Genomic DNA, 24,537 nt, shown 5'->3' with positions numbered 1-24,537 from the left:
AATTGTTTTCTATTATAAAAATATGATGTCTCAGTACCTCAGTTTTTTTTTTATTTACTAGCTAAAACAGAAAGATCAGTATATATTCTCTTCAACGTGTGTGCATACATTTTTCTATGTCTGAGAGAGACACACAGAGAGGAACGGAGAGAAGAGAGAGTTAATTAATGAATAAAAGAATGTTTTCAATTTTATATCATTGGTACTGTGGTAACATCAAAAGTATAAATATTTCCAGACCATAAGTGGGTACAATTGCAGTGTTCTTAGTGATCATGTCGATATAAGTGTCATACCTGTATAATTATCTACAGATTCTTCATTACAGAATTTATACAAGGTGACAAATTATAATCCATCACATAGACTGTTCTTGCCAAAATGCCATTGTCATTCAAATGACAGTGTCATTCTAACTTTAACTCATCTTTAATTTTTTCATCTTGATCCTACCAAAATATCCAACTTCTATCTTTCACAAATACAATGAAATAGTATTCAAGTATTAATCCATATAATTGCTGTTTTCCATACTGAACATTTGCTTATGTTAAATTCATTCTTGGAAAAGTATTTTGCTTTTACCTGTATAGACTCACTTTTTAAAAAACTGTTGTTTCCTGATCCTTTGTTACAAAAAGATTTCATTATACACTTTTTTTTTTTTTTACTGCAGTGTAAATTGGTCTTCAGAATCTCTAAGTCTGTAGAACAATCTAGTTGATGTGTCTCTAATTTTACACAATTTCTTGAGGCTGTGAAAATACATGTTTAAAATTAGGTATCATTTTTAAATTTCTTAAAGTAGTGAAGGCCACTATTTTTAAAAGATATTGTAATAAGAAGCAATATTAATCATCTTTAAATGTAGCAAAATTGACTTTTATATAGTTCAGTGGTTTCTCAAACTGTGATCTCCATACCAGTAACATAAAACATCAGCTAGGCACTTAGTAATTCCAGTTGCTAGGCCCTACCCTAAACTTATTGAATCAGAAAATTTGGGAGTTGGAAACGATTTTTTAAAGAACTTCAGGACATTCCAATGCATGATAAAGTTTACGAACCACTGATGTTAAGGTACTGGATTAATAAGTTGTTCTCCTGTACCTTCCACTGATCTACTTAGATATGTTAACTAAGTGGAAAAACAACAACAACAACAATAGTGATTTTAAAGTTAGCAGGACTGCCAGATCAGAGCAGTTTTTTTTTTTTTTTTTTTTCCTGATTTGTGCCAGGTTGAGAAGAGAATTTTCCTCCCTGGTTGATGGAAATGATTGCACATTCCCTGGCGGGGAAGCGAAATGAAAAATCTGCTTTATAGCATCTGCAGTCAGCTAGATGACTGAACCTCCAGTAAGCGTTTAAAAGCAGGGTTATATCAGAACCCGGAGGCTATTTTGCAGATAAGCCTGGGCGATGAAACATTATCACCTGGAAGGATCAACTGATTGATGGAAATATGTGCCCTCTCCCCCATTTTTCCTAAACACATCTCTTTAAAGCATCAGCTTCCTTCCCACTTTACCTCTGTGACCACACCTGCCTCCTGTTTGCCAGTTTCTAATGCAGACTCCTACATATTAGCTTTCCACTCATTTATTGTTCTCCCCTTTGCAGCCTTTTTCAGAGAGGCAACCGGGCTTGTTTTCTGAAGCAGAGACTTGTATTTGTCTCTAGTGCTGTTTGATTGTATATTGAAAATTCTTGTCTGTCTTGCAGTTTTTAGATCAAATTCTATTCTCTGTATGAAATTTCTTTCTATTTGAAGTCCTCAGCTTTTTTCTGTTTCTATGTTCTAGAAACTACAGATGTACTTTAAAAAAAGCAGTCAGATTTGCTTTAATACAATAATACATCTCAAAGATGAAAGAAAAGTGTGTATATACTATTACTCTTTTTAGTCCTCAAAGGACTAGGATATGCAGACTGGTTCAATAAATATACAGTAGGCATGGTTTGATAAGTATATCAACTATTTTTTGAAATTGCAGAATTTCAGTTTATCATAACGTCTGTGAAAGTGAAGTCACTCAGTTGTGTCTGACTCTTTGCAACCCATGGACTGTAGCCTACCAGGAACCGCCATGCATCGGATTTTACAGGCAAGAGTACTGGAGTGGGTTGCCATTTCCTTCTCCAGGGGATCTTCCTGACCCAGGGATCGAACCCGGCTTCCCTCACTTTAGGGCAGACACATTACCGTCTGAGCCAACAGGGAAGTCCATAACATCTGTTCAGTTCAGTAGCTCAGTTGTGTCTGACTCTTTGTGACCCCATGAATTGCAGCATGCCAGGCCTCCCTGTCCATCACCAACTCCTGGAGTTCACTCAAACTCATGTCCATTGAGTCAGTGATGCCATGCAGCCATCTCATCCTCTGTCGTCCCCTTCTCCTCCTGCTCCCAATCCCTCCCAGTATCAGAGTCTTTTCCAGTGAGTCAACTCTTCGCATGAGGAGGCCAAAGTACTAAAGTTTCAGCTTCAACATCAGTCCTTCCAATGAACACCAAGGACTGATCTTTAGAATGGGCTGGTTGGATCTCCTTGTAGTCCAAGGGACTCTCAAGAGTCTTCTCCAACACCACAGTTCAAAACCATCAATTCTTTGGCACTCAGCCTTCTTCACAGTCCAACTCTCACATCCATACATGACCACAGGAAAAACCATAGCCTTGACTAGACGGACCTTAGTCGGCAAAGTAATGTCTCTGCTTTGGAATATGCTATCTAGGTTGGTCATAACTTTCCTTCCAAGGAGTAAGTATCTTTTAATTTCATGGCTGTAGTCACCATCTGCAGTGATTTTGGAGCCCCCCCCCCAATAGTCTGACACTGTTTCCCCATCTATTTCCCATGAAGTGATGGGACCAGATGCCATGATCTTAGTTTTCTGAATGTTGAGCTTTAAGCCAACTTTTTCACTCTCCTCTTTCACTTTCATCAAGAGGCTTTTTAGTTCCTCTTCACTTTCTGCCATGAGGGTGGTGTCATCTGCACATCTAAGGTTATTGATATTTCTCCCAGCAATCTTGATTCCAGCTTGTGCTTCTTCCAGCCCAGCGTTTCTCATCATGTACTCTGCATACAAGTTAAATAAGCGGGGTGTCAATATGGGGCCTTGACGTACTCCTTTTCCTATTTGGAACCAGTCTGTTGTTCCACGTCCAGTTCTAACTGTTGCTTCCTGACCTCCATATAGGTTTCTCAAGAGGCAGGTCAGGTGGTCTGGTATTCCCATCTCTTTCACAATTTTCCACAGTTTATTGTGATTCACACAGTCAAAGGCTTTGGCATAGTCAATAAAGCAGAAATAGATGTTTTTTCTGGAACTCTCTTCCTTTTTTCATAACCCAGCAGATGTTGGCAATTTGATCTCTGGTTCCTCTGCCGTTTCTAAAACCAGCTTGAACATCTGGAAATTCACCGTTCACATATTGCTGAAGCCCGGTTTGGAGAATTTTGAGCATTACTTTACTAGCATGTGAGATGAGTGCAGCTGTGTGGAAGTTTGAGCATTTTTTGGCATTGCCTTTCTTTGAGATTGGGATGAAAACTGACCTTTTCCAGTCCTGTGGCCACTGCTGAGTTTTCCAAATTTACTGGCATATTGAGTGCTGCACTTTCACAGCATCATTTTTCAGGATTTGAAATATCTCAACTGGAATTCCATCACCTCCACTAGCTTTGTTTGTAGTGATGCTCTCTAAGGCCCACTTGACTTCACATGCCAGGATTTCTGGCTCTAGATGAGTAATCACACCATCGTGATTATCTGGGTCGTGAAGATCTCTTTTGTTTAGTTCTGTTTATTCTTGCCACCTCTTCTTAATATCTTCTGCTTCTGTTAGGTCCATACCATTTCTGTCCTTTATCGAGCCCATCTTTGCATGAAATGTTCCCTTGGTATCTCTAATTTTCTTGAAGAGATCTCTAGTCTTTCCCATTTGGTTGTTTTCTTCTATTTCTTTGCTTTGATCCCTGAGGAAGGCTTTCTTATCTCTCCTTGCTATTCTTTGGAACTCTGCATTCAGATGGGTATATCTTTCCTTTTCTCCTTTGCTTTTCACTTCTTTTCACAGCTATTTGTAAGGCCTCCCCAGACAGCCATTTTGCTTTTTTGCATTTATTTTCCATGGGGATGGTCTTGATTCCTGACTCCTGTACAATGTTATGAACCTCCATCCGTAGTTCATCAGGCACTCTGTCTATCAAGTCTAGTCCCTTAAATCTATTTCTCACTTCCACTGTATAATCATAAGGGATTTGATTTAGTTCATACCTGAATGATCTAGTGGTTTTCCCTGCTTTCTTCAATATAAGTCTGAATTTGGCAATAAGGAGTTCATGATCTGAGCCACAGTCAGCTCCCGGCCTTGTTTTTGTTGACTGTATAGAGCTTCTCCATCTTTGGCTGTAAAGAATATAATCAATCTGATTTCAGTGTTAACATCTGTAGACTATAATGATAATTTATTCTATTGGAAAGGCTGAAAGTTGACAAGAAACTCTGTTTCAGTTCCCTATTCCTTCTTTTCACCACATACTTGTACGAAAAAATCTTTTATAATTATGTATTCATGTACTATATTACCTATTTAAATAGAAAAAAAGGAATAAATCTGATGATCTGAAGGTTTACCTCATGGTTTAAGATTATTGGTATGTATTCAAAATCATTACAACTGTTGTAGATACCTGATAGTTAATTAAATACCAGATAGACAGCAATAGAAAAATTAAAAACCTTTAAGGTCCCCACTCTCATGGAGAGTCTACTGTAATAAAATGAAATGTAACCACTGCTACCACATGCATGCTCAGTCATGTCCAATTCTTTGCGACCCCATAGATTGTAGCCCACTAGGCTCCTCTGTCCATGGAATTTTCCCGGCAAGGATACTGGAATGCATCGTCATTTCCTCCTCCAGGGGATCTTCCTGATGCAGGGATCAAACCTGTCTCCTACATTGGCAGGTGGATTCATTACAACTGAGCTAGCTGGGAATCATTGAAACATGTAACAAAAATAACAAATAAAAAAGTTATGTTGTATAATAAATGGTGATCAATTTTATAGGAAAAAATCATGTAAAGGGGATGGAAATGGGGTTCAGGCTGCAATGTTAAATCAGATGGTTCGCATAAGTTTCACTAATAAGGTGATATTTGATGAAGTCAGGAACCTGGAATTAAATGTCTAAGAACTCTAAAACATACCACGTAAATTACTGTGTTAGTTCTAAACCACTGACTTGACCTTATTGTCTTATTAAGCATATTAAACTCTCTAGAAGTTTAGTACAGAAAGGGAGATCTAGTTAACTGCTCATTCATTGAAATTTTCCTATATAATTTTGAAACAGTTCTGGTTCTCAACCAGTATTGACATTTGGGCCAGATAATTATTTGGTGGGGATGGAGGAGGGGGCTGGGCATCCCTGGCCTCTACCATTAGATGCCAGTAGCACACACTCTTACCTCCTCAGTTTTGACAGTCATAAATATCTCCAGCTACTGCCAGCTGTCCTCTGGGCAGGAAAATTGCTCCCAGCTGAGAACCACTGGTCTTGGCTTAGGAAGTTCTCTCAGACCTTTGATAACTGAGAAAGTAACATTGGCCTAATTTAGAGTAAAGCCAGACTCATCCAATTATTACCAAAAGAGGATTTTTTTCAACATGTCATTTCATGAGGTGTTAGTGGATGCTTAGTTGATCAAATACATTACTGTGGTCTCCTCTTCCACTCCTGGGAAATATCAATAAACAATTTATTTAACAAGCACGTATATTGCCTTTACTTTGAATAACTTTACAAATATTACTTCATTAATATTATAACAGCCCTATAATATAAATATTATTATTATCTTAACTTTACAGATGAGTAAACTGAAGCACAAAAAGATTAAGGAAATTTTCCAGGGGCTAGCAAATCACAGAGCAGTATTAGAAACATAGAAAGTCAAATTCTAGCATCTTTTACTCTTTGTCACTATGGTCTCAGCTATCTGTTTTAACTTGTAACTATGTTAATATTTATAATTAGCATTTTAAAGGTTCTGATATGTTTTGTTTTGATAGATTTAACAAATAAAAATGAAAGCAATATGCTCAGCAAAATTTAATTTCAGATAAACAAATCATTATTTAGCATAAGGATATCCCATAGAATGTTTTGCATACTTATTAATATAGTAAACAAATAATTCGTTCTTTATTTGAAATTCAAATTTGACTGGGCACCCTGTAACTTTTGAAATTCAAATTTGACTGGGCACCCTGTAACTTATCTGACAGCTCTTGCTTTAAAGAAAACTGTTTAATAGTGTTCAAAGAAATTTTTTCAACACTAGTTTGAGCAAGGAAACTTTTTCTTGTTGGGACACTTAATATCCTAGAGAAGTTCCATGGGGCTTTATTCTAAGGACACTGGGAACACTTTTCAACTAGAGTCAATAGATTAGTTTGAGTACTTACTCCAGACCACAGTGATCTCTTGTTCTTTGAACTCACAGGGGCACTTAATCTATGCCACATGATTTCACACATAATTGTACACTTCTATAACTTGTTGACTTTTTCCCAAAATAATGTGTCAGCTTCTTAATGACAGGGACTGAGTATCATACTTCCTCCAAATCCTTCACTAAATATAATATTTATTATCAGCATACTATTTTATCTGAAAGATGATTTATTTCTAATTAATAATTTATAAAGGGAGTCTATTTTACCAAATTGCTAATTTAAGCATCTAGAGCAATACAGGGCCATAATCGGTTTAAAAGTATTTTGCCTCACTTTCTCAGGCTGGTGACCCTTCATTCCTTTGCTACTAACTTTTTGTTTTCATTTGTCAACATTATTTTTTTGATTCCCTAAAGAAATGTAACAATTTGGGGATCAAGTTTTTCTTTTCAAATTTGATGATGGCAACACTTGAGTCATTGTTCAATTCAAACCATGAACACTTCCTCATATTCATGCAGGTCAGATTATTTCACAACAGTTGGTCATTTTGTTGTTATTGTTCATCATTTTGGAAGAGGGAAACAGGTGTCTTGCTTGTGCCAAATGTAATACTAGTGACACCAACAAAAGAGAGTCCCCTGGACAAGAACTATTTAGGGGAAAGCTCTCAAATAATGAAATTTAATTTATTTGTTAAAGAATGAAAACTGATGACCTGGTAGGTGGCTGCATTTTTTCACTGCTAAGTGATTCAGCTGTGTTCAGTTTCTATTCCTGTACCACAATCCTCAAAGCCCAGAGGAAAGAAGAAACACTTAACCCCATGAAAAGTGGAAAAACACTAGAGTCAAGTAGAAAGTCTCCAGCATCCTTGACTTTAATTTTTAGAACGACTTTTCCATCCTGAGCATTTACCATATGTTTATATTTTTTTTCTATAAATTAAACTTCTTGTCAACTTTTATATCTATTCATCTGGGCCTTAAAAGTAAGATATTAAAATTAACAGCTTGTTCTCTAAATGGATTTCCAAGTGCTATTGCAAAGTATGGCAGGTTTAACCAACGTGTTCAATAAAAGTAGTCTCCAATTTTCTTCAATAAATTCAGGCATTGCTCACATCCTCAGTTAGATAGCAGTTGTTCTATCTTTATATTTTAGTTTATGCCATGGCATCATATGTTTTGCTAAATGTTTTAATACATGTGTCTTGAACACTAGCTTTTAAAATAAAATTGCTCAATCAAAACACTTTCTCCCTGGATTAAAAAGAGATTCTCCAATTTCACTAACAGTATATATTTCTAGTACTTGCCATATTTAATTTCATTGGCAATTAGGATTTTCCAATCTGACCTAATAAATTCCTACATATAAGTACATCTATTCAAACTCTGGGAAAAATGTAAGTGCTACTCAGATCATTCATTTTTATAGCCTGTGATTTAAATCAGAAAAAAAAAATGATGAGTGGTTTGACAGTTTTCACTTATATACACCAAAATATAATACACTTCAACTAGTTTTTGGCTATTATGGACCTTAACATGCAATATGACCTTGGTCAGGAAAAGCGTGTTTGGTTTGCACAGAAACTTAATCATAAGAAGTCATAAATAGAATCCTTCTTTTTTATTGCCCTTTTCTAGGACTAGGAAATACATTGCTTGTGGGACAGATAGGATATGAACAATGGGCCAAATAGAGTCCAGGGTTATCTTGTCCATGTGAAAACTGCTGCTGAAAATCGATATGATCTCTGCTCTACTGTCATGTCAGTTCCCACCCTCTGTGTCCCATTTGTCTTTTAGTAGAAGCTTAGATCTGTGTGCTGTCTCTGTGTGTCTCTCTTGGGCCAGATTATCAAAATGAATCATTGCCTGCATACCTCTTATATTTATATTTATTTTCCTGGTGTTGACTAGGTCTGATGAAATATGATTCTTTTGCATTTGATCCTCACTGCAGCAAGTAGCACCTAATTCAGCTGTGTCTGTCTCTTTAAAGAAGAGCAATACCATTTTGAAACTTCAATCTACTGTACAGCAACATTACAAACCATAGACCATGCAACCTGTCTTCATAGTCAATAGCAATTTTCCTTTCAGCCAATTTAATGGAATTTCATTAATCTCCAAATAGAAGATTTCTAGTGATTTTAACGTAGTTTTAATTTTGTTTTATGCATACTTAATTTACTGCTTCCCTTTTCAGATTTTTGTTAATAGAATACCCCTCCAATTCTGACCACTGAGGTTACATTTGTGTGTAGAGTAAGAAATGACAAATAATCTGTATTTTTAAGAACTCTGCCTTGATACAAAATATTTATTCAGGAGAAACATTATGTTATCTATGAATCATTAGGAAGTCAACATTCTAACTTTGTAGTGGTTCATCTTGTAAAAATAAATCTTCTACGAGGTTACATAAATTCATCTTGAAGATTTATAAACATCAATATAAATATGTTGAAACTCTAATTACTGTTAATATTGATAGATCATTGTGAAGTCATTCTATCTATCCACTTAATGCATTCATATGCAGAAGACAAAATGCTAGCTAAATCAAGACTTTGATAAATAAAGCATAATATTGCTTCATTAGTTGTTGAGAAATAAGCCTTTTGAGATATTACAGCTGCTATATAAGACATACTTTATAAATTGGATTTTTAATGAGATATTTCCAGTGTTCAAACCTTGTAGTTGAAATAGTTCACAGAATTTGTGTTCATTCTCTCTGGAATACTTTGCCTCTTCCAAAGCTACTACTGACAAAGAAGGAAGAAAGGAAGGAGGGAGAGAAGGAAGGAAGAAAGACAAGTTCTGTAAGAAGTTAGGGTTAATTTATAAGCAAGTTCTATAAAACACATGCATCAAGCATTTAGGTTCAAAATATTATTTGTTAGTTTTACTAAAAAGCAATTCCTGGGAATATGTTCCTTTTTAAAAAAACGTTTATTTATTTTAATTGGAAGATAATTATTTTAAAATATTGTGGTGGTTTTTGCCATACATTGACATGAATCAGCCACATATGTACCCCCATTCTGAACCCCTCTCTCACTTCCGTCCCCATCCCATCCCTCTGGGTTGTCTCAGTGCAGTGGCTTTGAGTGCCCTGTTTCACACATAGAATTTGGACTGGTCATCTATTTCACATCTGGTAATATACAGGTTTCAATGTCATTCTCTCAAATCATCCCACCTTCGCCTTCTCCCACAGAGTCCAAAAGACTGTTCTTTACATCTGTGTCTCTTTTGCTGTCTCACATGTAGGGTCATCATGACCATCTTTCTAGATTCCATATATATATGTTAATATACTGTATTGGTGTTTCTCTGACTGACTTCACTCTGTATAATAGGCTCCAGTTTCATCCATCTCATTAGAACTGACTCAAATGCATTCTTTTTTATAGCTGAGTCACATTCCATTGTGTATATGTACAATTTCCTTATCCATTTGCCTGCCAATGGACATCTAGGTTGCTTCTATGTCCTAGCTATTGTAAGCAGTGCTGCGATTAACATTGGGGTACATGTGTCTCTTTCAATTCTGGTTTCCTTGGTATGTATGCCCAGCAGTGGGTTGCTGGAAGTCCTGTTTCCAGCTTTTTAAGGAATATCCACACTGTTCTCCATAGTGGCTGTACCAGTTTACATTCTCACCAACAGTGTAAGAGGGTTCCTTTTTCTCCACACCCTCTCCAGCATTTTTTTTTTTATAGCCTTTTTGATGGCAGCCATTCTGACTGGCATGAGATGGTACCTCATTGTGGTTTTGATTTGCATTTCTCTGATAATGAGTGACGTTGGGCATCTTTTCTGTATGTCTTCTTCAGAGAGATATTTGTTTAGTTCTTTAGCCCACTTTTTGTTTGGATAGTTTATTTTTCTGGTATTGAGCTGCTTGTATATTTTTGAGATTAATGTTCTGTCAGTTGCTTTATTTGCTATTATTTTCTCCCATTCTAAAAGCTGCCTTTTCACCTTGCTTATAGTTTCTTTTACTGTGCAAAAACTTTTAAGTTTAATTAGGTCCCATTTGTTTATTTTTGTTTTTATTTCCATTACTCTGGGAGGTCACAGAGGATCTTGCTGTGATTTATGTCAGAGAGTGTTCTGCCTATGTTTTCCTCTAAGAGTTTTATAGTTTCTGGTCTTACAGTTAGAGATCTAATCCGTTTTGATTTTATTTCTGTGTATGGTGTTACAAAATATTCTACTTTCAGTCTTTTACAGGTGGTTGACCAGTTTTCCCAGCACCACTTGTTAAAAGAGTTTGTCTTTCCTCCATTGTATATTTTTGCCTCCTTTGTGTTTGATAAGTTGTTCACAGGTGCCTGGATTTATCTCTGGGCTTTCTATTTTGTTCCATTGATCTATATTTCTGTCTTTGCACCAATGCTATAGATATGTTCCTTATAGTTTCCTGTGCAAAAATAAAATTCACATTTTATCCATATTATTGAATTCTTTAAAACAAATATTCAAATGCCCTGTAACATTTTGGATTCAAATAATGTAAAACTTTATTCTCTAAAATAATTGTTTGAATTTTCATCTCTATAGGCTTTAGAAAATTAGAAATTGTAAAGGTGATCTACATAAGAGTACTTCATTTGGAGATAATGCTATCCCATTAAGTAATCCCACGGAAGTTCCCACAATTGTATGCCACAGGTTTCCACACAGGAAATCCCACAGCAAACCATGATGACTGAAATCAATGGGGATCAAGACTCTGCACGCTAAGTATATAGGCTGCTTGGACAATTGAAAAATGAGGTCTATGACAAATCCATATTTCTATCCTTACAAGGACCAGAACCAATAGGTAGAGTTTTGTTTTCAAACCATGTGAAAATTCTAGATTTCTAGTCTAGATTCAAGTGTAGTTTTTTTTTTTAAATTTTTGAATAAGTCTCAATATATATAGGGTCACTGAAATTTTTTATGACCAGAGATGTGCATATTTTAAAAGTTTACATGTGCTCAGTTACTGAAATAAAGAAACTGGTGAATAGAATAATTTTGTTTGAGGTGCTGTGATTCAATTCACTGTACACTGCTATAGAAGCCATTTAAGAATATCAGACTTTGATTACTTTCCATGATTACCTCTGTAGCAGTTTGTTTCTATATATGTCAAAAAAATCTCCAATTCCTAATTGCAGAGAAAATTTTGCTATCTGGTTCACACATCTCACACAAAAGGTTTTGTACCAGAATTCAAGTAGATAATCAATTAGTTAGCTTCTCAAAGTAACAGAAGACTCCTTTTGTAATTAGATGTATCTGTGCCAAACCTGGCACTAATACATTTTATTAGACAAAAATTCTATTTTTGTCTCTTCATATGAAGCTTTAAAGGAATCTCATTAAAGTCATGAGTGTGTAGAAGTTAATATACAAATAAAAGGAGAGAAAATATACACTTTGTGGCTTTACATTGTAGGTTATTATTTTTTCTTAAGAAATAGTCTTCAAAATGAGAGGTAACACTGGAAAACTGTCCAGATCCTAAACTAGTGAATGATTAAACATAAAGTAATATATCCTTGAAATAGAAAACTTTTCAGCAATAAAAAGGAAAAAAAAAATCCACCGATACATGCCACAACATAGGTGAACCTCAAAAAATATATGCACCAGTACTTTGGCCACCTCATGCGAAGAGTTGACTCATTGGAAAAGACTCTGATGCTGGGAGGGATTGGGGGCAGGAGGAGAAGGGGACGACCAAGGATGAGATGGCTGGATGGCATCACGGACTCGATGGACGTGAGTCCAAGTGAACTCCGGAGATGATGATGGACAGGGAGGCCTGGCATGCTGCGATTCATGGGGTCGCAAAGAGTCAGACACGACTGAGCGACTGAACTGAACTGAAGCAAAAGACAGACAAAAATACCACTTACTGTACGATTCTATTTATGTAAACACCTAGTAAAGGCAATCCTATAGAGACAAAAACTAGTAGTTGTCAGGGGCTTGAAGTGGAAGAGGATAATATAAATGGGCATAAGGATTATTTTGGGGGTGAATGAGGTATTCTGAAATAGAGTTTGGGTAATGGTTGTACAATGTAAAAAATAGTGATGCATATATTGAAACAGGTGAATTTTATTATATGTAAATTATACTCCAATAAATGTGTTAAAACATGAAGAGAGATGGATATAGACATAGATATATAAATACATTTAAAGAGAAAAATATAAAGCAATTTATGTTTTACTAAGGAATGATTGGATTATTTAATTTATAGATAGTAATGAAGATACCTTAAATTTGTTTTTAAAAACTTTATGCCTGTTAGCAGTATATGTTGCTTCATTTTCAAAGATTCTTTACTGAAGTATTTATTCTTGAGAAATTAGAGTCAGGTGGAAAATAGGTATGGCTTCCAATTATGAGTTTTCCATCAGTTAGCTTTAAAACAAAATCTTTATAGATGCTATTAGAGGTGAAGGAAACATAGTGAAAATTTTGAGCTATTAGTTTATGAACCTTCTGATATTAGTTTTTGTTTTTGTTTTTTCAGAAAAGGTACCTGTTCAAATTCCAATGATGAAGTCACCCTTGGACAAGATCCAACTGACTCCTGGGCAGGCACTGCCTTCTGGATTTCCTGGACCATTCATTTTTGCTGATAGTCTGTCCTCTGTGGAGACTCTGTTGACCAACATTCAGGTCAACAATATTTCTATAAACAAAATAAATGTAATACAAGACATTAGCACCTACATCAATTATTTCACATTTGAGAAATTAAAACAGATAAGATGAACTGTATGTCATTTGCTGTACTTTGACAGGGTTTACTGAAAGTAGCTTTGGATAATGCTCACATTCAAGAGAAGCAGATTCAACAAGAAAAAAAGGAACTGCGACTGGAGCTCTATAGAGAGAGAGAAATTAGAGAAAACCTTGAAAGACAACTGGCAGTTGAGCTTCAAAGCAGAAGTAAGTTTAACAAGCTCACTATAACTGAAAAAGTTAACATTGTGTTGGAAATATTTTCAGTAGTAATAGAAATGTTCTCAGATATATCCTGGAACTGCTGAAAAGGGCACAATCATGATAAAATTAAATCCCATACCCACCAGGTGGATGACCCACAAACTGGAGAACAATAATACCAAAGAAGTTCTCCCAATGTTGTGAAGATTCTGAATCCCATGTCAGGATTACCAGCCTGGGGATCTATAAAGGAACTGAGAATCCACAGGGAATCCAGCCTTGCAAGCCAGAGGGATTTGATTATAGGACTTCCACAGGACTGGCAGTAAAAGAGACTCTAGTGTTGGGGAGCACAAACAAAATCTTACACATACCAAGACCCAGAGGAAAGGAGCAGTGAGCCCACAGGTTGTTCAGTCACTGTCATGTTCAACTCTTTACAACCCCATGAAATGCAGCACACCATGCTTCCCTGTCCTTTACCATCTCCTGGAGTTTGCCCAAGTTTATGTGCATTGAATCAGTGATGCCATCTAACCATCTCATCCTTTGCTGCCCTCTTCTCCTCCTGCCTTCAATCTTTCCCAGTATCAGGGTCTTTTCCAATGAGTCAACTCTTTCCCTCAGGTGACCAAATTATTGGAGATTCAGCATCAGTCCTTCCAAAGAGTATTCAGGGTTGATTTCCTTTAAGATTGACTGGTTTGATCTCCTTGCTTTACAAGGGAATCTCAAAAGTCTTCTCCAGCACCACAGTTTGAAAACAAATTCTTTGGCATTCTGCCTTCTTTATTGTCCAGCTCTCACATCCGTACATGACTACTGGAAAGACCATAGACATGACTATATGGATCTCTGTTTGCAAAGTGACACACTATCTAGGTTTTTCATAGCTTTCCTGCCAAGAAGCAATCGTCTTCTAATTTCATGTCCCCAGTCAACATCCCCAGTGATTTTAAAGCCCAAGAAGAGGAAATTGTCACTGCTTCCACCTTTTCACCTTCTATTTGCCATGAAGTGATGGGACTGGATCCCATGATCTTAATTTTTTTAATATTGAGTTTTAAACCAGGTTTTTCATTCTTCTCTTTCACCCTCATCAGGAAGCTCTTTAGTTCCTCTTCACTTTCTGCCATTAGAATGGTATCATCAACATATTTGTGGTTGTTGATGTTTCTCCCAACAATCTTGATTCCAGCTTGAAGCTCATCTAGTCCGGCATTTTGCATGATGTGCTCTGCATATAAGTTAAGCAAACAGCATGACAGTAAACAGCCTTGTCATACTCCTTTCTCAATCCTGAACCAGTCATTTGTTCCATGCAGTGTTCTAACTGTTGCTTCTTGGCCTGCATACAGGTTTCTCAGGAGACAGGTAAGATGGTCTGGTGTTTCCATCTCTTTAAGAGTTTTCCAGTTTGTTATGATCTGCATAGTCAGAACCCACAGGAGATTGAACAAAATCAACCTGCTAGTGTTGAAGGGTCTCCTGTGAAGGCATGAATTCACAGGGGCTCACCACAGGGGTGGGGGCACTGGCAGCATCAGACCAGGAACATCCCCCTTGTCTTAAAACCCTTATGGACTTCACTATTAACCCTAGATATGGAACTCATAGACCCCAAGGCTGGCTTTTCTCAGGCCAAACAATTAACAGTGAGGGAATGCAACTCCAACCATCAGCAAGTAACTGGTTTAAAGCTTTACTGAGCAAGGCCTTGCCCACCAGAGCAAGACCTAGTTTTTCCCATCGTCAGTCCCTCCCAGCAGGAAGCTTGCACAAGCTTCTTAGCTTCATCCATCAGAGGGCAGACAGAAGAAGCAAAAAGAAGCACAGTTTCACAGTGACTAAAACAAAAACCAAATTATAGAAAGTAATTATGATGAAAAAGCAGAAAGTTATGTCCCAGGTGAAGTGACAAGAAAAAAAAAAAAAAAACAGAAGAACAACTAAAAGAAGTAGAAATAGGCAACCTTTTAGAAAAAAAGAATTTAGAGTAATGATAGTGAAGATGAGCCAAGATCTCAGGCAAACAATGCAGAAGATGCAAGAAATGTTCACCAAAAACCTAGGAGAACTAAAAAGAAACAGAAATGAATAATACACCAGAAGGAATTTATAGAATAACTGAAGCAGAAGAACTGATAAATAACCTGGAAGAGAGAATTGTGGAAATCATTGCTCCAGAACAGAATATAGGAAAAAGAATGGAAAATGAAGATAGCCTAAGAGACCTCTGGGACAATATTAAATGCACCAACACTCACGTTATAGGGGTCCCAGAGGGAGAAGAGAGAGAGAGAAAGGACCTGAGAAAATGTTTGAAGATATAATAGCTGAAAAATTCTCTCACATGGGAAAGGAAATAATCAACCAAAGAAACCCAAGGAAGCACACATTAAGACACATAGTAATCAAACTGACAAAAATTATAGACAAAGTTAAAATATTAAAAGCAACAAGTGAAAAATGACAAATAACATACAAGGAAACTCCCTTCAGGCTATCAGCTGATTTATCAACAGAAATTCTACAAGCCAGAAGGGAATGGCAGAATATACTTAAAGTGATGAAAGGGAAGAAACTGCAACCAAAAATACTGTACCCAGCAAGACTCTTATTCAGATTTGATGAAGAAATCAAAAGCTTTCCAGATAAGCAAAAGTTATGAGAATTCAGCACCACCAAACCAGCTTTACAACAAATGCTAAAGGAATTTCTCTAGGCAGAAAACACCAGAGAAGGAAAAGACCTACAGAAAAATAAATCCAAAATAATTAAGAAAATGGTAATAGGTTCATATAATTACCTAGGAAAATTACCCTAAATGTAAATGGTTAAATGCACCAACCAGAAGACATAGACTGGCTGGGCGGATGAAACCATGTGCATGTATGCACTTCCACTTGTTGACACCCAATATTGCATGTAATTATTTATATTGTTGTTAATCATGTTCCCATTATGGCTTGCAATTGTAATTATCTTTTATTTTTTGTCTAGCTATTGATTGTAAAAACTGATAAATATCTTTCACTATTTAAAAAAAAATTCCTTATGTATGAAATGCTTACTCTTTGGCAAGAAAAGCACTAGATTCTGAAGGTATAAGATAAATAACACTCAGTTCCTATCCTTGAAAGATTTACATTTCAAAGGACTAGCACAACCAATCAGTTAATTTTAAGACAAAGTGGCAAGAGCAATGATGTACTTATATATGTTTATATAGAGAGAGGATAGTTAATTCAACTTGGTGCTCTGGGGATTTGATGGTTGAGGAAGGCTTTCTGATGCTGCCACTTGAATCTGAGTCTTGAAGAATCATTAAGCCAAGAAAGAAAGGGTATGAAAGTACCTGAGTGATTTGTTCATTCTGCACCAATGAGCATGACTACACAGTCCATGGACTTCTCCACGCCAGAATACTGGAGTGGGTAGCCGTTCCCTTCCCCAGAAGATCTTCCCAGCCCAGGGATTGGATCCAAGTCTCCCAAATTGCAGATGAACTATTTACCAACTGAGCCACCAGAGAAGCCCAAGCATGGAGGCAAGAAGCCTCAAACATGGGGAACTATGTTTTTTTTTTTTTTATTATTATTATTATTACTGTGGCTTTGACTTTTATAAAGTAAATGTTGAGAGATGATGCAGAAAGTTGAGGCTAAATTATAAAGGAGATTTTTAATCATGGAAAATATTACCTTGGATTTTGACCTGTAGGTTATGGGAAGTATTAAAAGATAAACAGGGGAATGATCTGGTCTGATTTTAATTAGACAGAACACTCGAGTGTTGGGAATAGATTAGAAGGGGACTTGAGTAAGGTTAGAAACAAGGAAGCTATACAAAAGGAGATTGCCCTCAACTAGACAGTGGTGAAGAGGACTGAAATAGGGTAGCATATGCATACAAAAGGGAGAGAATGAAGAACTACTGTTCAGAAATAGAAATAACTTTCTAACAATGGGTAGACATTTGATAATCTGCAGACATGGATAAAGAGACTAGCTTGTATCAAAATCAAAGAAAATTCGAAATTTTACTTTAACCAATAATTTCCACCTCTTCCTTATAGTTTCCCTAAAATACTGTACAGCAGCAAGTGGTTATTGTGTTTTTAGCTTCTTTCCTTTCTTTGTTTAATCTATAGAATGATCACAAACCAAACGTTAAGTAAGAGTTAAAGAGTATGAAGGAGAGGCAAAAAAGGGAGAGAAAATTTACAACCCACATGCTGATGCTGCTGCTGCGGCTGCTGCTGCTAAGTCGCTTCAGTTGTGTCCAACTCTGTGCGACCCCATAGAAGGAAGCCCACCAGGCTCCCCCGTCCCTCGGATTCTCCAGGCAAGAACACTGGAGTGGGTTTCCATTTCCTTCTCCAATGCATAAAAGTGAAAAGTGAAAAGTGAAAGTGAAGTCGCTCAGTCGTGTCTGACTCTTCGCGACCCCATGGACTGCAGCCTACCAGGCTCCTCCGTCCATGGAATTTTCCAGGCAAGAGTACTGGAGTGGGGTGCCAATGCCTTCTCTGGCAGTGATTTTACAGCCCCATAAGAAGAAAACCTGTCACTGCTTCCACTTTTCCCCTTCTATTTGCCATGAAGTGGTGAGGTCAGATGCCATGATCATAGTTTTTTCAATGTTGAGTTTCAAGCTAGCTTTCACTCTCCTCTTTGATCCTCATCAAGAGGCTCCTTAGCTGCTCTTCACTTTTTGACATTAGGGTGGTGTTATCTGCATGTCTGAAGCAGTTGAAATTTCTCCTGACAATCTTCATTCCAGCTTGTGGTTCATCCAGCTGGTATTTCACATGATGTACTCTGCTTATAAGTTAAATAAGCAAGGTGACTAATCTGCTACTGTGAAAGAATAGAAAGCAATTATGAATTATTATGACTGAGTCATAAAAGCACATTTCTTTTATAGGAAAATTATTTATACTAAAGTAACAAATAATTATGGGCTTCCCTGGTGGCTCAGTGATAACGAATCCACCTGCAATGCAGGAGACATGGGTTTGATCCCTGGATCAGGAAGATACCCTGGAGGAGAAAATAACTACCCACTCCAGTATTCTTGTCTAGAAAATCCCATGGACAGAGGAGACTGTCAGCTTGCAGTCCATGGGGTCTCAAAAGAATCAGACATGACAGTGATTAAACAACAACAAAAACCAAATAATTATATGTTTAATATACTAACACTCACAAATTGATTTATGAAAAACTACATACATTAAAATTGGCATCTAACTTTCAGGGATCTACCTATACTGATTTCTGTTTACTCCTCATAGACTCTTCAGGTCAATCTTTGTAATTGATACCACATCTATTTTCTTTTAAAAATTCCTAGACATAGTAGATGTAATATTGTACAATTATAATAGTAAAATCTTTTTTATGTTTATCCTTATTTATCAGCCTTTTATTAAAAATGAAACAAGAGCCATACATTCTCAGTGTCTTTATTTTAAGATTTTCATCTTATTACCTTAGTCCTCTGAAATAAGCACACATTTAGATGAGTAACTGACTCTTTTCAAATTGTGAAGGTCATTTATATGAAAAGACATTGAAATGTGAGATAAAGCAATTGAAATTCAAATTAGCATCATATTCAGTTTACTGTGATTGAAATATTTTAAATGTATAGATTTTAACTTTTTAAATATCATATAATTTATAATTTTGCTTAATGTTCCTTGAATAATTTTCTATTGCCATGATATTAATGTTCTTAATTTTTAAAAACTGATGTTGAAAGAATGTGAAGGTCGATTTGCTTAGAACCCTGTTAGAGCCCTGCTATGTACCAATATAATTACTTAAGTTCACTAATTCTATTTGAGAAATTATCACAGATTTCAAGGTTTCAGAGTGTAGTAACAATTATACATTAGGGCAGTTAAACTTTCTTGTTAGGATATAAAGCCTTGAGAGTTGAGTTATAATTGTAACACTTCATTTTCTTTACTATTTATGAAAAATGCTATTGTGCTTTTATAGATTGCTTAATAAAATGATTGCTGAATATTATTCTCTTTAAAATGTGTAGATAGGTTCAAATATAAATATATGGAGGGATGCAGAGTCTGATGATATGTGCATATACTTAAAGAGATAGATATTTTCCCTTAAAAGTAGTAATATCTCAGAGAAATAGACCCTAGACATTGTAAGTTTTAAAAAAAATACCATGTTTGAAACTCAATAAATATTTTCAGGATTTTTTTTCTATTTTTAAGTATGTATAGGAATAACCTGATAAATAATAAGAATACTTTTCTTAACAAGTTTACAAAATATTGCATGTTATCACTAAATTCATGTAGTGAAAGTAGAAAACAGTTTTCCAGTACTACCACCAACATTGTACAAATGCATGTGTATTATAGAGCTTACTTACTGGAGATATGAAAGCAACAACAAATCAGTTATATGATTGAATACTCTTTGGTTGGATCTAATGATAACTGGAATCAAAAGAAGCTAATCATACATTTATATATCTACCTGAATCTGTGTCTATTTTTTATAATTTATCAAAACTGGCAACTTAATTTCAATGACCAAGTCTTTGAAAACTACTTCCCTTTCCATATTTTAGCTACCATGCAAAAGCGCCTAAAGAAGGAGAAAAAAGCAAAGAAAAAACTACAAGAAGCCTTGGAATTTGAATCAAAGTGCAGGGAGCAAGTGGAGCAAGCACTTAAGCAAGCCACTACTAGTGACAGTGGACTAAGGATGTTGAAAGGTAATGTGTGAATTGGAACTTCACAATCAGGGTACACAAAGGGGATGGGCTGAGGGAGGGAGATGGAGTGAGAAAGACTTTGTCCAGGAACAATTAATACGTCAGGGCTACCCAAGTGGCTCAAATGGGAAAGAGAACTGGGTTCAATCACTGGGTTCGATCACTGGGTTGAGAAGATCCCCTGAAGGAAGGCATGGCAATCCACTCCAATATTCTTGTCTGGAGAATCTCCATGGAAAGGGGATCCTGGAGGGCTACAGTCCATGGGGTCACAAAGAATTGGACATGAATGAGTGACTAAGCACACAATTAATACATCAATTTGAAGCCAGGTGTTTTAGGTCATTAATTAAATCTGTCAAAATAATCCCTGTTCTGGGAGATATAAATATAATAGCTTAGGAATAACAGGAAATCCTCCTGGTTTCTGCAGAAGTAATATTGATAACTTCCCTACACTTAAAATGCATTTTATCTTCATTCATGTCAAAATATGCTAATGTTTGTTTTAATGTTTCATTTATTTTAATGAGCTTTAGAAGGCTGGTTCCTTTAATGCAGATTGTATCAGTGATGAGGGCTTCAAGAGTGCCTGGCTGAAAAAGAATGTTCTAAATAAATGACTGGAGCTCCTATGAGAACAGGTGCTTCTCCTGAAATCTCTTAATTCCAAATTTTTCTGATTCTGTTTTAAATTATGAAAGTCTACAACATAATTTTATCTCATAGGCTATTCAAGTTCTTCTTTCATAGCGTATTAACAGCCAGTATATTTAACTGATATGTGTATATAATAAGGATAAGCCTAAGAATTTTATACATGTATGGACACATATTCCATACATGATATGACACAAGCATGAACTGAGTGTTTCTTCAAGTGCCATATACTAAGAATGAATAGAGAATTCCATACAAATGTTCAATCATATTTTTACCTCCTAAAAATTCAATTCCCTTTTTGTTGTCACTATCTTAAATCATTGTCATCACAATCAATAGGAAAACAGAAATATATTATTAGCTCATGACAGCCATGCCTCATTGAGACACAGAAGAGAGAGGATAAATAATAATACATCAATATCTCATACTGTGGAACATCTTAGACAATGGCAACCAGAAATGGAGCAAATGTTCAGTACACTCATTATTTGAGAGCTCTGAAGATGTAATTCTGAGGACCCTTGAGTTTTTTTATATATTTGAAATCCACCCATATGTGAATTCCACTGTAGCTCCAGTGTTCTCTGTTATAAAGGAAAAGCATCTGTCTTTACAGCGTGTGGGTAACTTGTATTCAAATCATTTCTTTCTCACATTAATCCTTGATGACATTGGATGATACATAAGCTTCTGTTATCATATTACCCAAGGGTGTCTGAGTAATTTATATACAGAAATGGACATATTAAACTGTGTTTCATGAATATGAATAACTTTTAGATAACATTTAAAATTGAACATAAGAAACCCGTCTCCTTGTTTCCTCTCTTCAAGTTTTTTGTTTATTTGTTTTAAACAATTCATGTATCTCTTGGCCCCAAGAGCCAGTACTAAATAAAGACCAGAAATCATAGTTTGTGTTTTAGTGTTCATGTACATTTACCATAGAGATAATCATCATCTATCACATTTCACAAATGGAAAATATACATAAGAATGGGGTAATTATATTAACTTTTTCCTTATTCCATAGTCAGGGCATATTACCTGATAGTCTGAGGGGGTTTTTATGGATAGATTATTTTCCTGAGATTTATCCCTAGAGAGTAAAATGAATAAAGAAGTATTTACTATATACCTGGAAATATATGCCCAATTGTAGAATTTAGCTAAGGTTTATAATCCTCCTTCTTACTGTTATAGGAAAGGGGACCCCTTCCAGGGTACAAGAGTGAGCTCTTGCCTAACACTTGGCAATGGATTGTCCAAGGAAGCACAAGTTACTTTATTGGGAACGGGCCCCCTTGGTGGAAAGTAGGAGGGTAAGGGAACACAGGAGAACTGCTTTGCCATGTGGCTCACAGTCTTGGATTTTATGATAGTTAGATTAGTTTCCAAGTTGTCTCTGCCCAATCGCTCTTGACTCAGGGTCCTTTCTGGTGGCATGCACATCACTCAGCAAAGATAGATAGATTCCAGTGAGAAGGATTCTAGGAGGTTGGTAGGACATATGGACTGGTATTTCCTCTCTCCTTTTGACCTTTCCTGAATTCTTCCAGTTGGTAGTATTCCTTACCAGGACCACTTTTTGTAAGATAACTCATGCATGTGGTTACTATAGTGCCTGGCCAGGCCGGGAAGTTTCAGTCAGTGGTTCTCTAAACACTACCATTAAAAATATATTGACGTAAATAAAAAAATCAAAATGCCACTCACAGTCTCATGTTTACTATAGGACCAAGATCCTGGCCAGTTGAGAATTTTTACTCAAATGGAGTCAGGAAAAATAGAATATACCTTAATCTTGAGTGTCACTTCTTTCAGATACTGTGATTCCAGATATTGAAATAGAAAACACTGGAACTCCACATGATAGTACTGCTATGCAAGGTACAGTAAATAGCGTACTTGTTTCTACAACTGCTTAATATGTGATCCCAGAGGGTTGGATGGGGATGAGCTCCTTTGTTGATACTTTTCATATAAGTAATGTAAATAAATAAGTTAAACTTTTCTTACTTCATGATAGGGTAAAAATCTATAATGTTTATTGAGACTATGTATTTAGGGACTAATAATTTTACATATACAATGTGAGCAATTTCTTGTATGTTTACTTGTTAAAAGAATGTATATTTATAAGTTAGGCATATTCTAAAAATACAAAATGTGAATATAATTTACCTTTTTAAAAGTGTACAACAATACAGTTTTTAAATCTTGCTACTTTACTGTTTTTAAGACACTGGTACAATAATCATAACCTATCAATATTTGCAAAGTATTCTAGGCAACATTTTTATCAATATTTAAGTTCTGATGCCAAATTTAGATATTTTAGAAACTGACTAAATATGAAAATAAGAGCAGGACTTGTAATTCATAATTTGTAGGATTCCCATAACTGCTTAGATACTTTAAAATATTTAAAAGTATTTAGTACTAAGAAAATAGACAAAACAAATTAATATAGAGTCTCATTGGAGTGCAAACATGACTAAAAATAAAAATTGAATTTGACCACTGGAGTTTTTCTGTGTCTTTCTAATGCATTTTTCTAGCCCTCTGTATGAAGATTACATTTATTTTCATATTCATGTCTCACTCTAATAAAAAAAAGAAAAAAAGAGGAGTTATCTAACTTTCAAAAAGGAAACAACCATAGAAATGTTGCCTTTTGGAGGTTTAACTAATCACTGCCTTTCCATGGTGTAATGTCTGGATCAATATGAAGACAACAGAACCAGATATGACCAAAAGATCCATGTGGATTTGTCTGTGGATCACCATGTTATGTGGCAGTTTCAGAAAATTTAGAAATCCTCACTTATGAAGTTTGCCACATCATCTTTGCAAATTCAGGAGTGTCAAAGTTCATGGATCTTCTGGGAATGCCTGATTCTGCTGCAGCTGGATAGACTTAACTAATGTATTAACTTTACTAGGTGTGGAAACATGCATGTGTAGCTCATAAAGCTTTATTTTTGTCTTATGCCTCTTTAGCTTACCTACTTTCTTCTCTCAACTTAAAGGCTGTGTCTGTGTGAGCAAAGCCAATTTGAGTGAGACTCAGTGTTTATCCAAGCAATTTGCCACTGTGAAATTTATAAATAACTCCCCTCTAGCTGTGGGCTACCACTGTTTAAGGTTGCCACAACAGGTCCAAGGTAGGACTAAGCAAGTCTGAAGCATATGATCCCTTGTGAATCTGTAAAACACAAATATACACTGAGTCTTTAAGGAGTGTTGAGCTTGATTGGGCCCTTCTTTAAGTGAGATATAAGGTCATCTTTGGAAATGTAGACGGTAAACCATCAGCAGGTTGTATCTTTATTATCTTTAATCTTATACTCATCAAGAGGCTTTTTAATTCCTCTTCACTTTCTGCCATAAGGGTGGTGTCATATGCATACGTGAGGTTATGGATATTTCTCCTGTCAATCTTGATTCCAGCTTGTGCTTCTTCCAGCCTAGGGTTTCTCATGATGTACTCTGCATATAAGTTAAATAAGCAGGGTGACAATATACAGCCTTGACGTATTCCTTTTCCTATTTGGAACCAGTCTGTTGTTCCATGTCCAGTTCTAACTGTTGCTTCCTGACCTGCATATAGGTTTCTCAAGAGGCAGATTAGATGGTCTAGTATTCCCATCTCTTTCA

The 24,537-nt window shown here is 36.0% G+C and overlaps 1 protein-coding gene across 1 annotated transcript in view; it reads left to right on the top strand.

Annotated features, from left to right (window-relative positions):
* DACH2 (dachshund family transcription factor 2) overlaps nt 1-23,795 on the top strand; it is an 807,465-nt gene extending 783,670 nt beyond the window's left edge. Inside the window, exons 9-13 of the mRNA XM_052662672.1 lie at nt 13,034-13,182; nt 13,308-13,455; nt 20,065-20,211; nt 22,702-22,767; nt 23,680-23,795. Of these exons, the coding sequence (XP_052518632.1) occupies nt 13,034-13,182; nt 13,308-13,455; nt 20,065-20,211; nt 22,702-22,767; nt 23,680-23,795 (626 nt within the window). The remainder of the gene's footprint in view (nt 1-13,033; nt 13,183-13,307; nt 13,456-20,064; nt 20,212-22,701; nt 22,768-23,679) is intronic.
* The last annotated feature ends 742 nt before the right edge of the window (nt 23,796-24,537 follow it).

Source organism: Budorcas taxicolor, chromosome X (assembly GCF_023091745.1).
Source record: "Budorcas taxicolor isolate Tak-1 chromosome X, Takin1.1, whole genome shotgun sequence".
NCBI lineage: Eukaryota > Metazoa > Chordata > Mammalia > Artiodactyla > Bovidae > Budorcas > Budorcas taxicolor.
The sequence above is the reverse complement of the archived record's forward strand: the minus strand, read 5'-3'. Positions and strand labels throughout refer to the sequence as shown.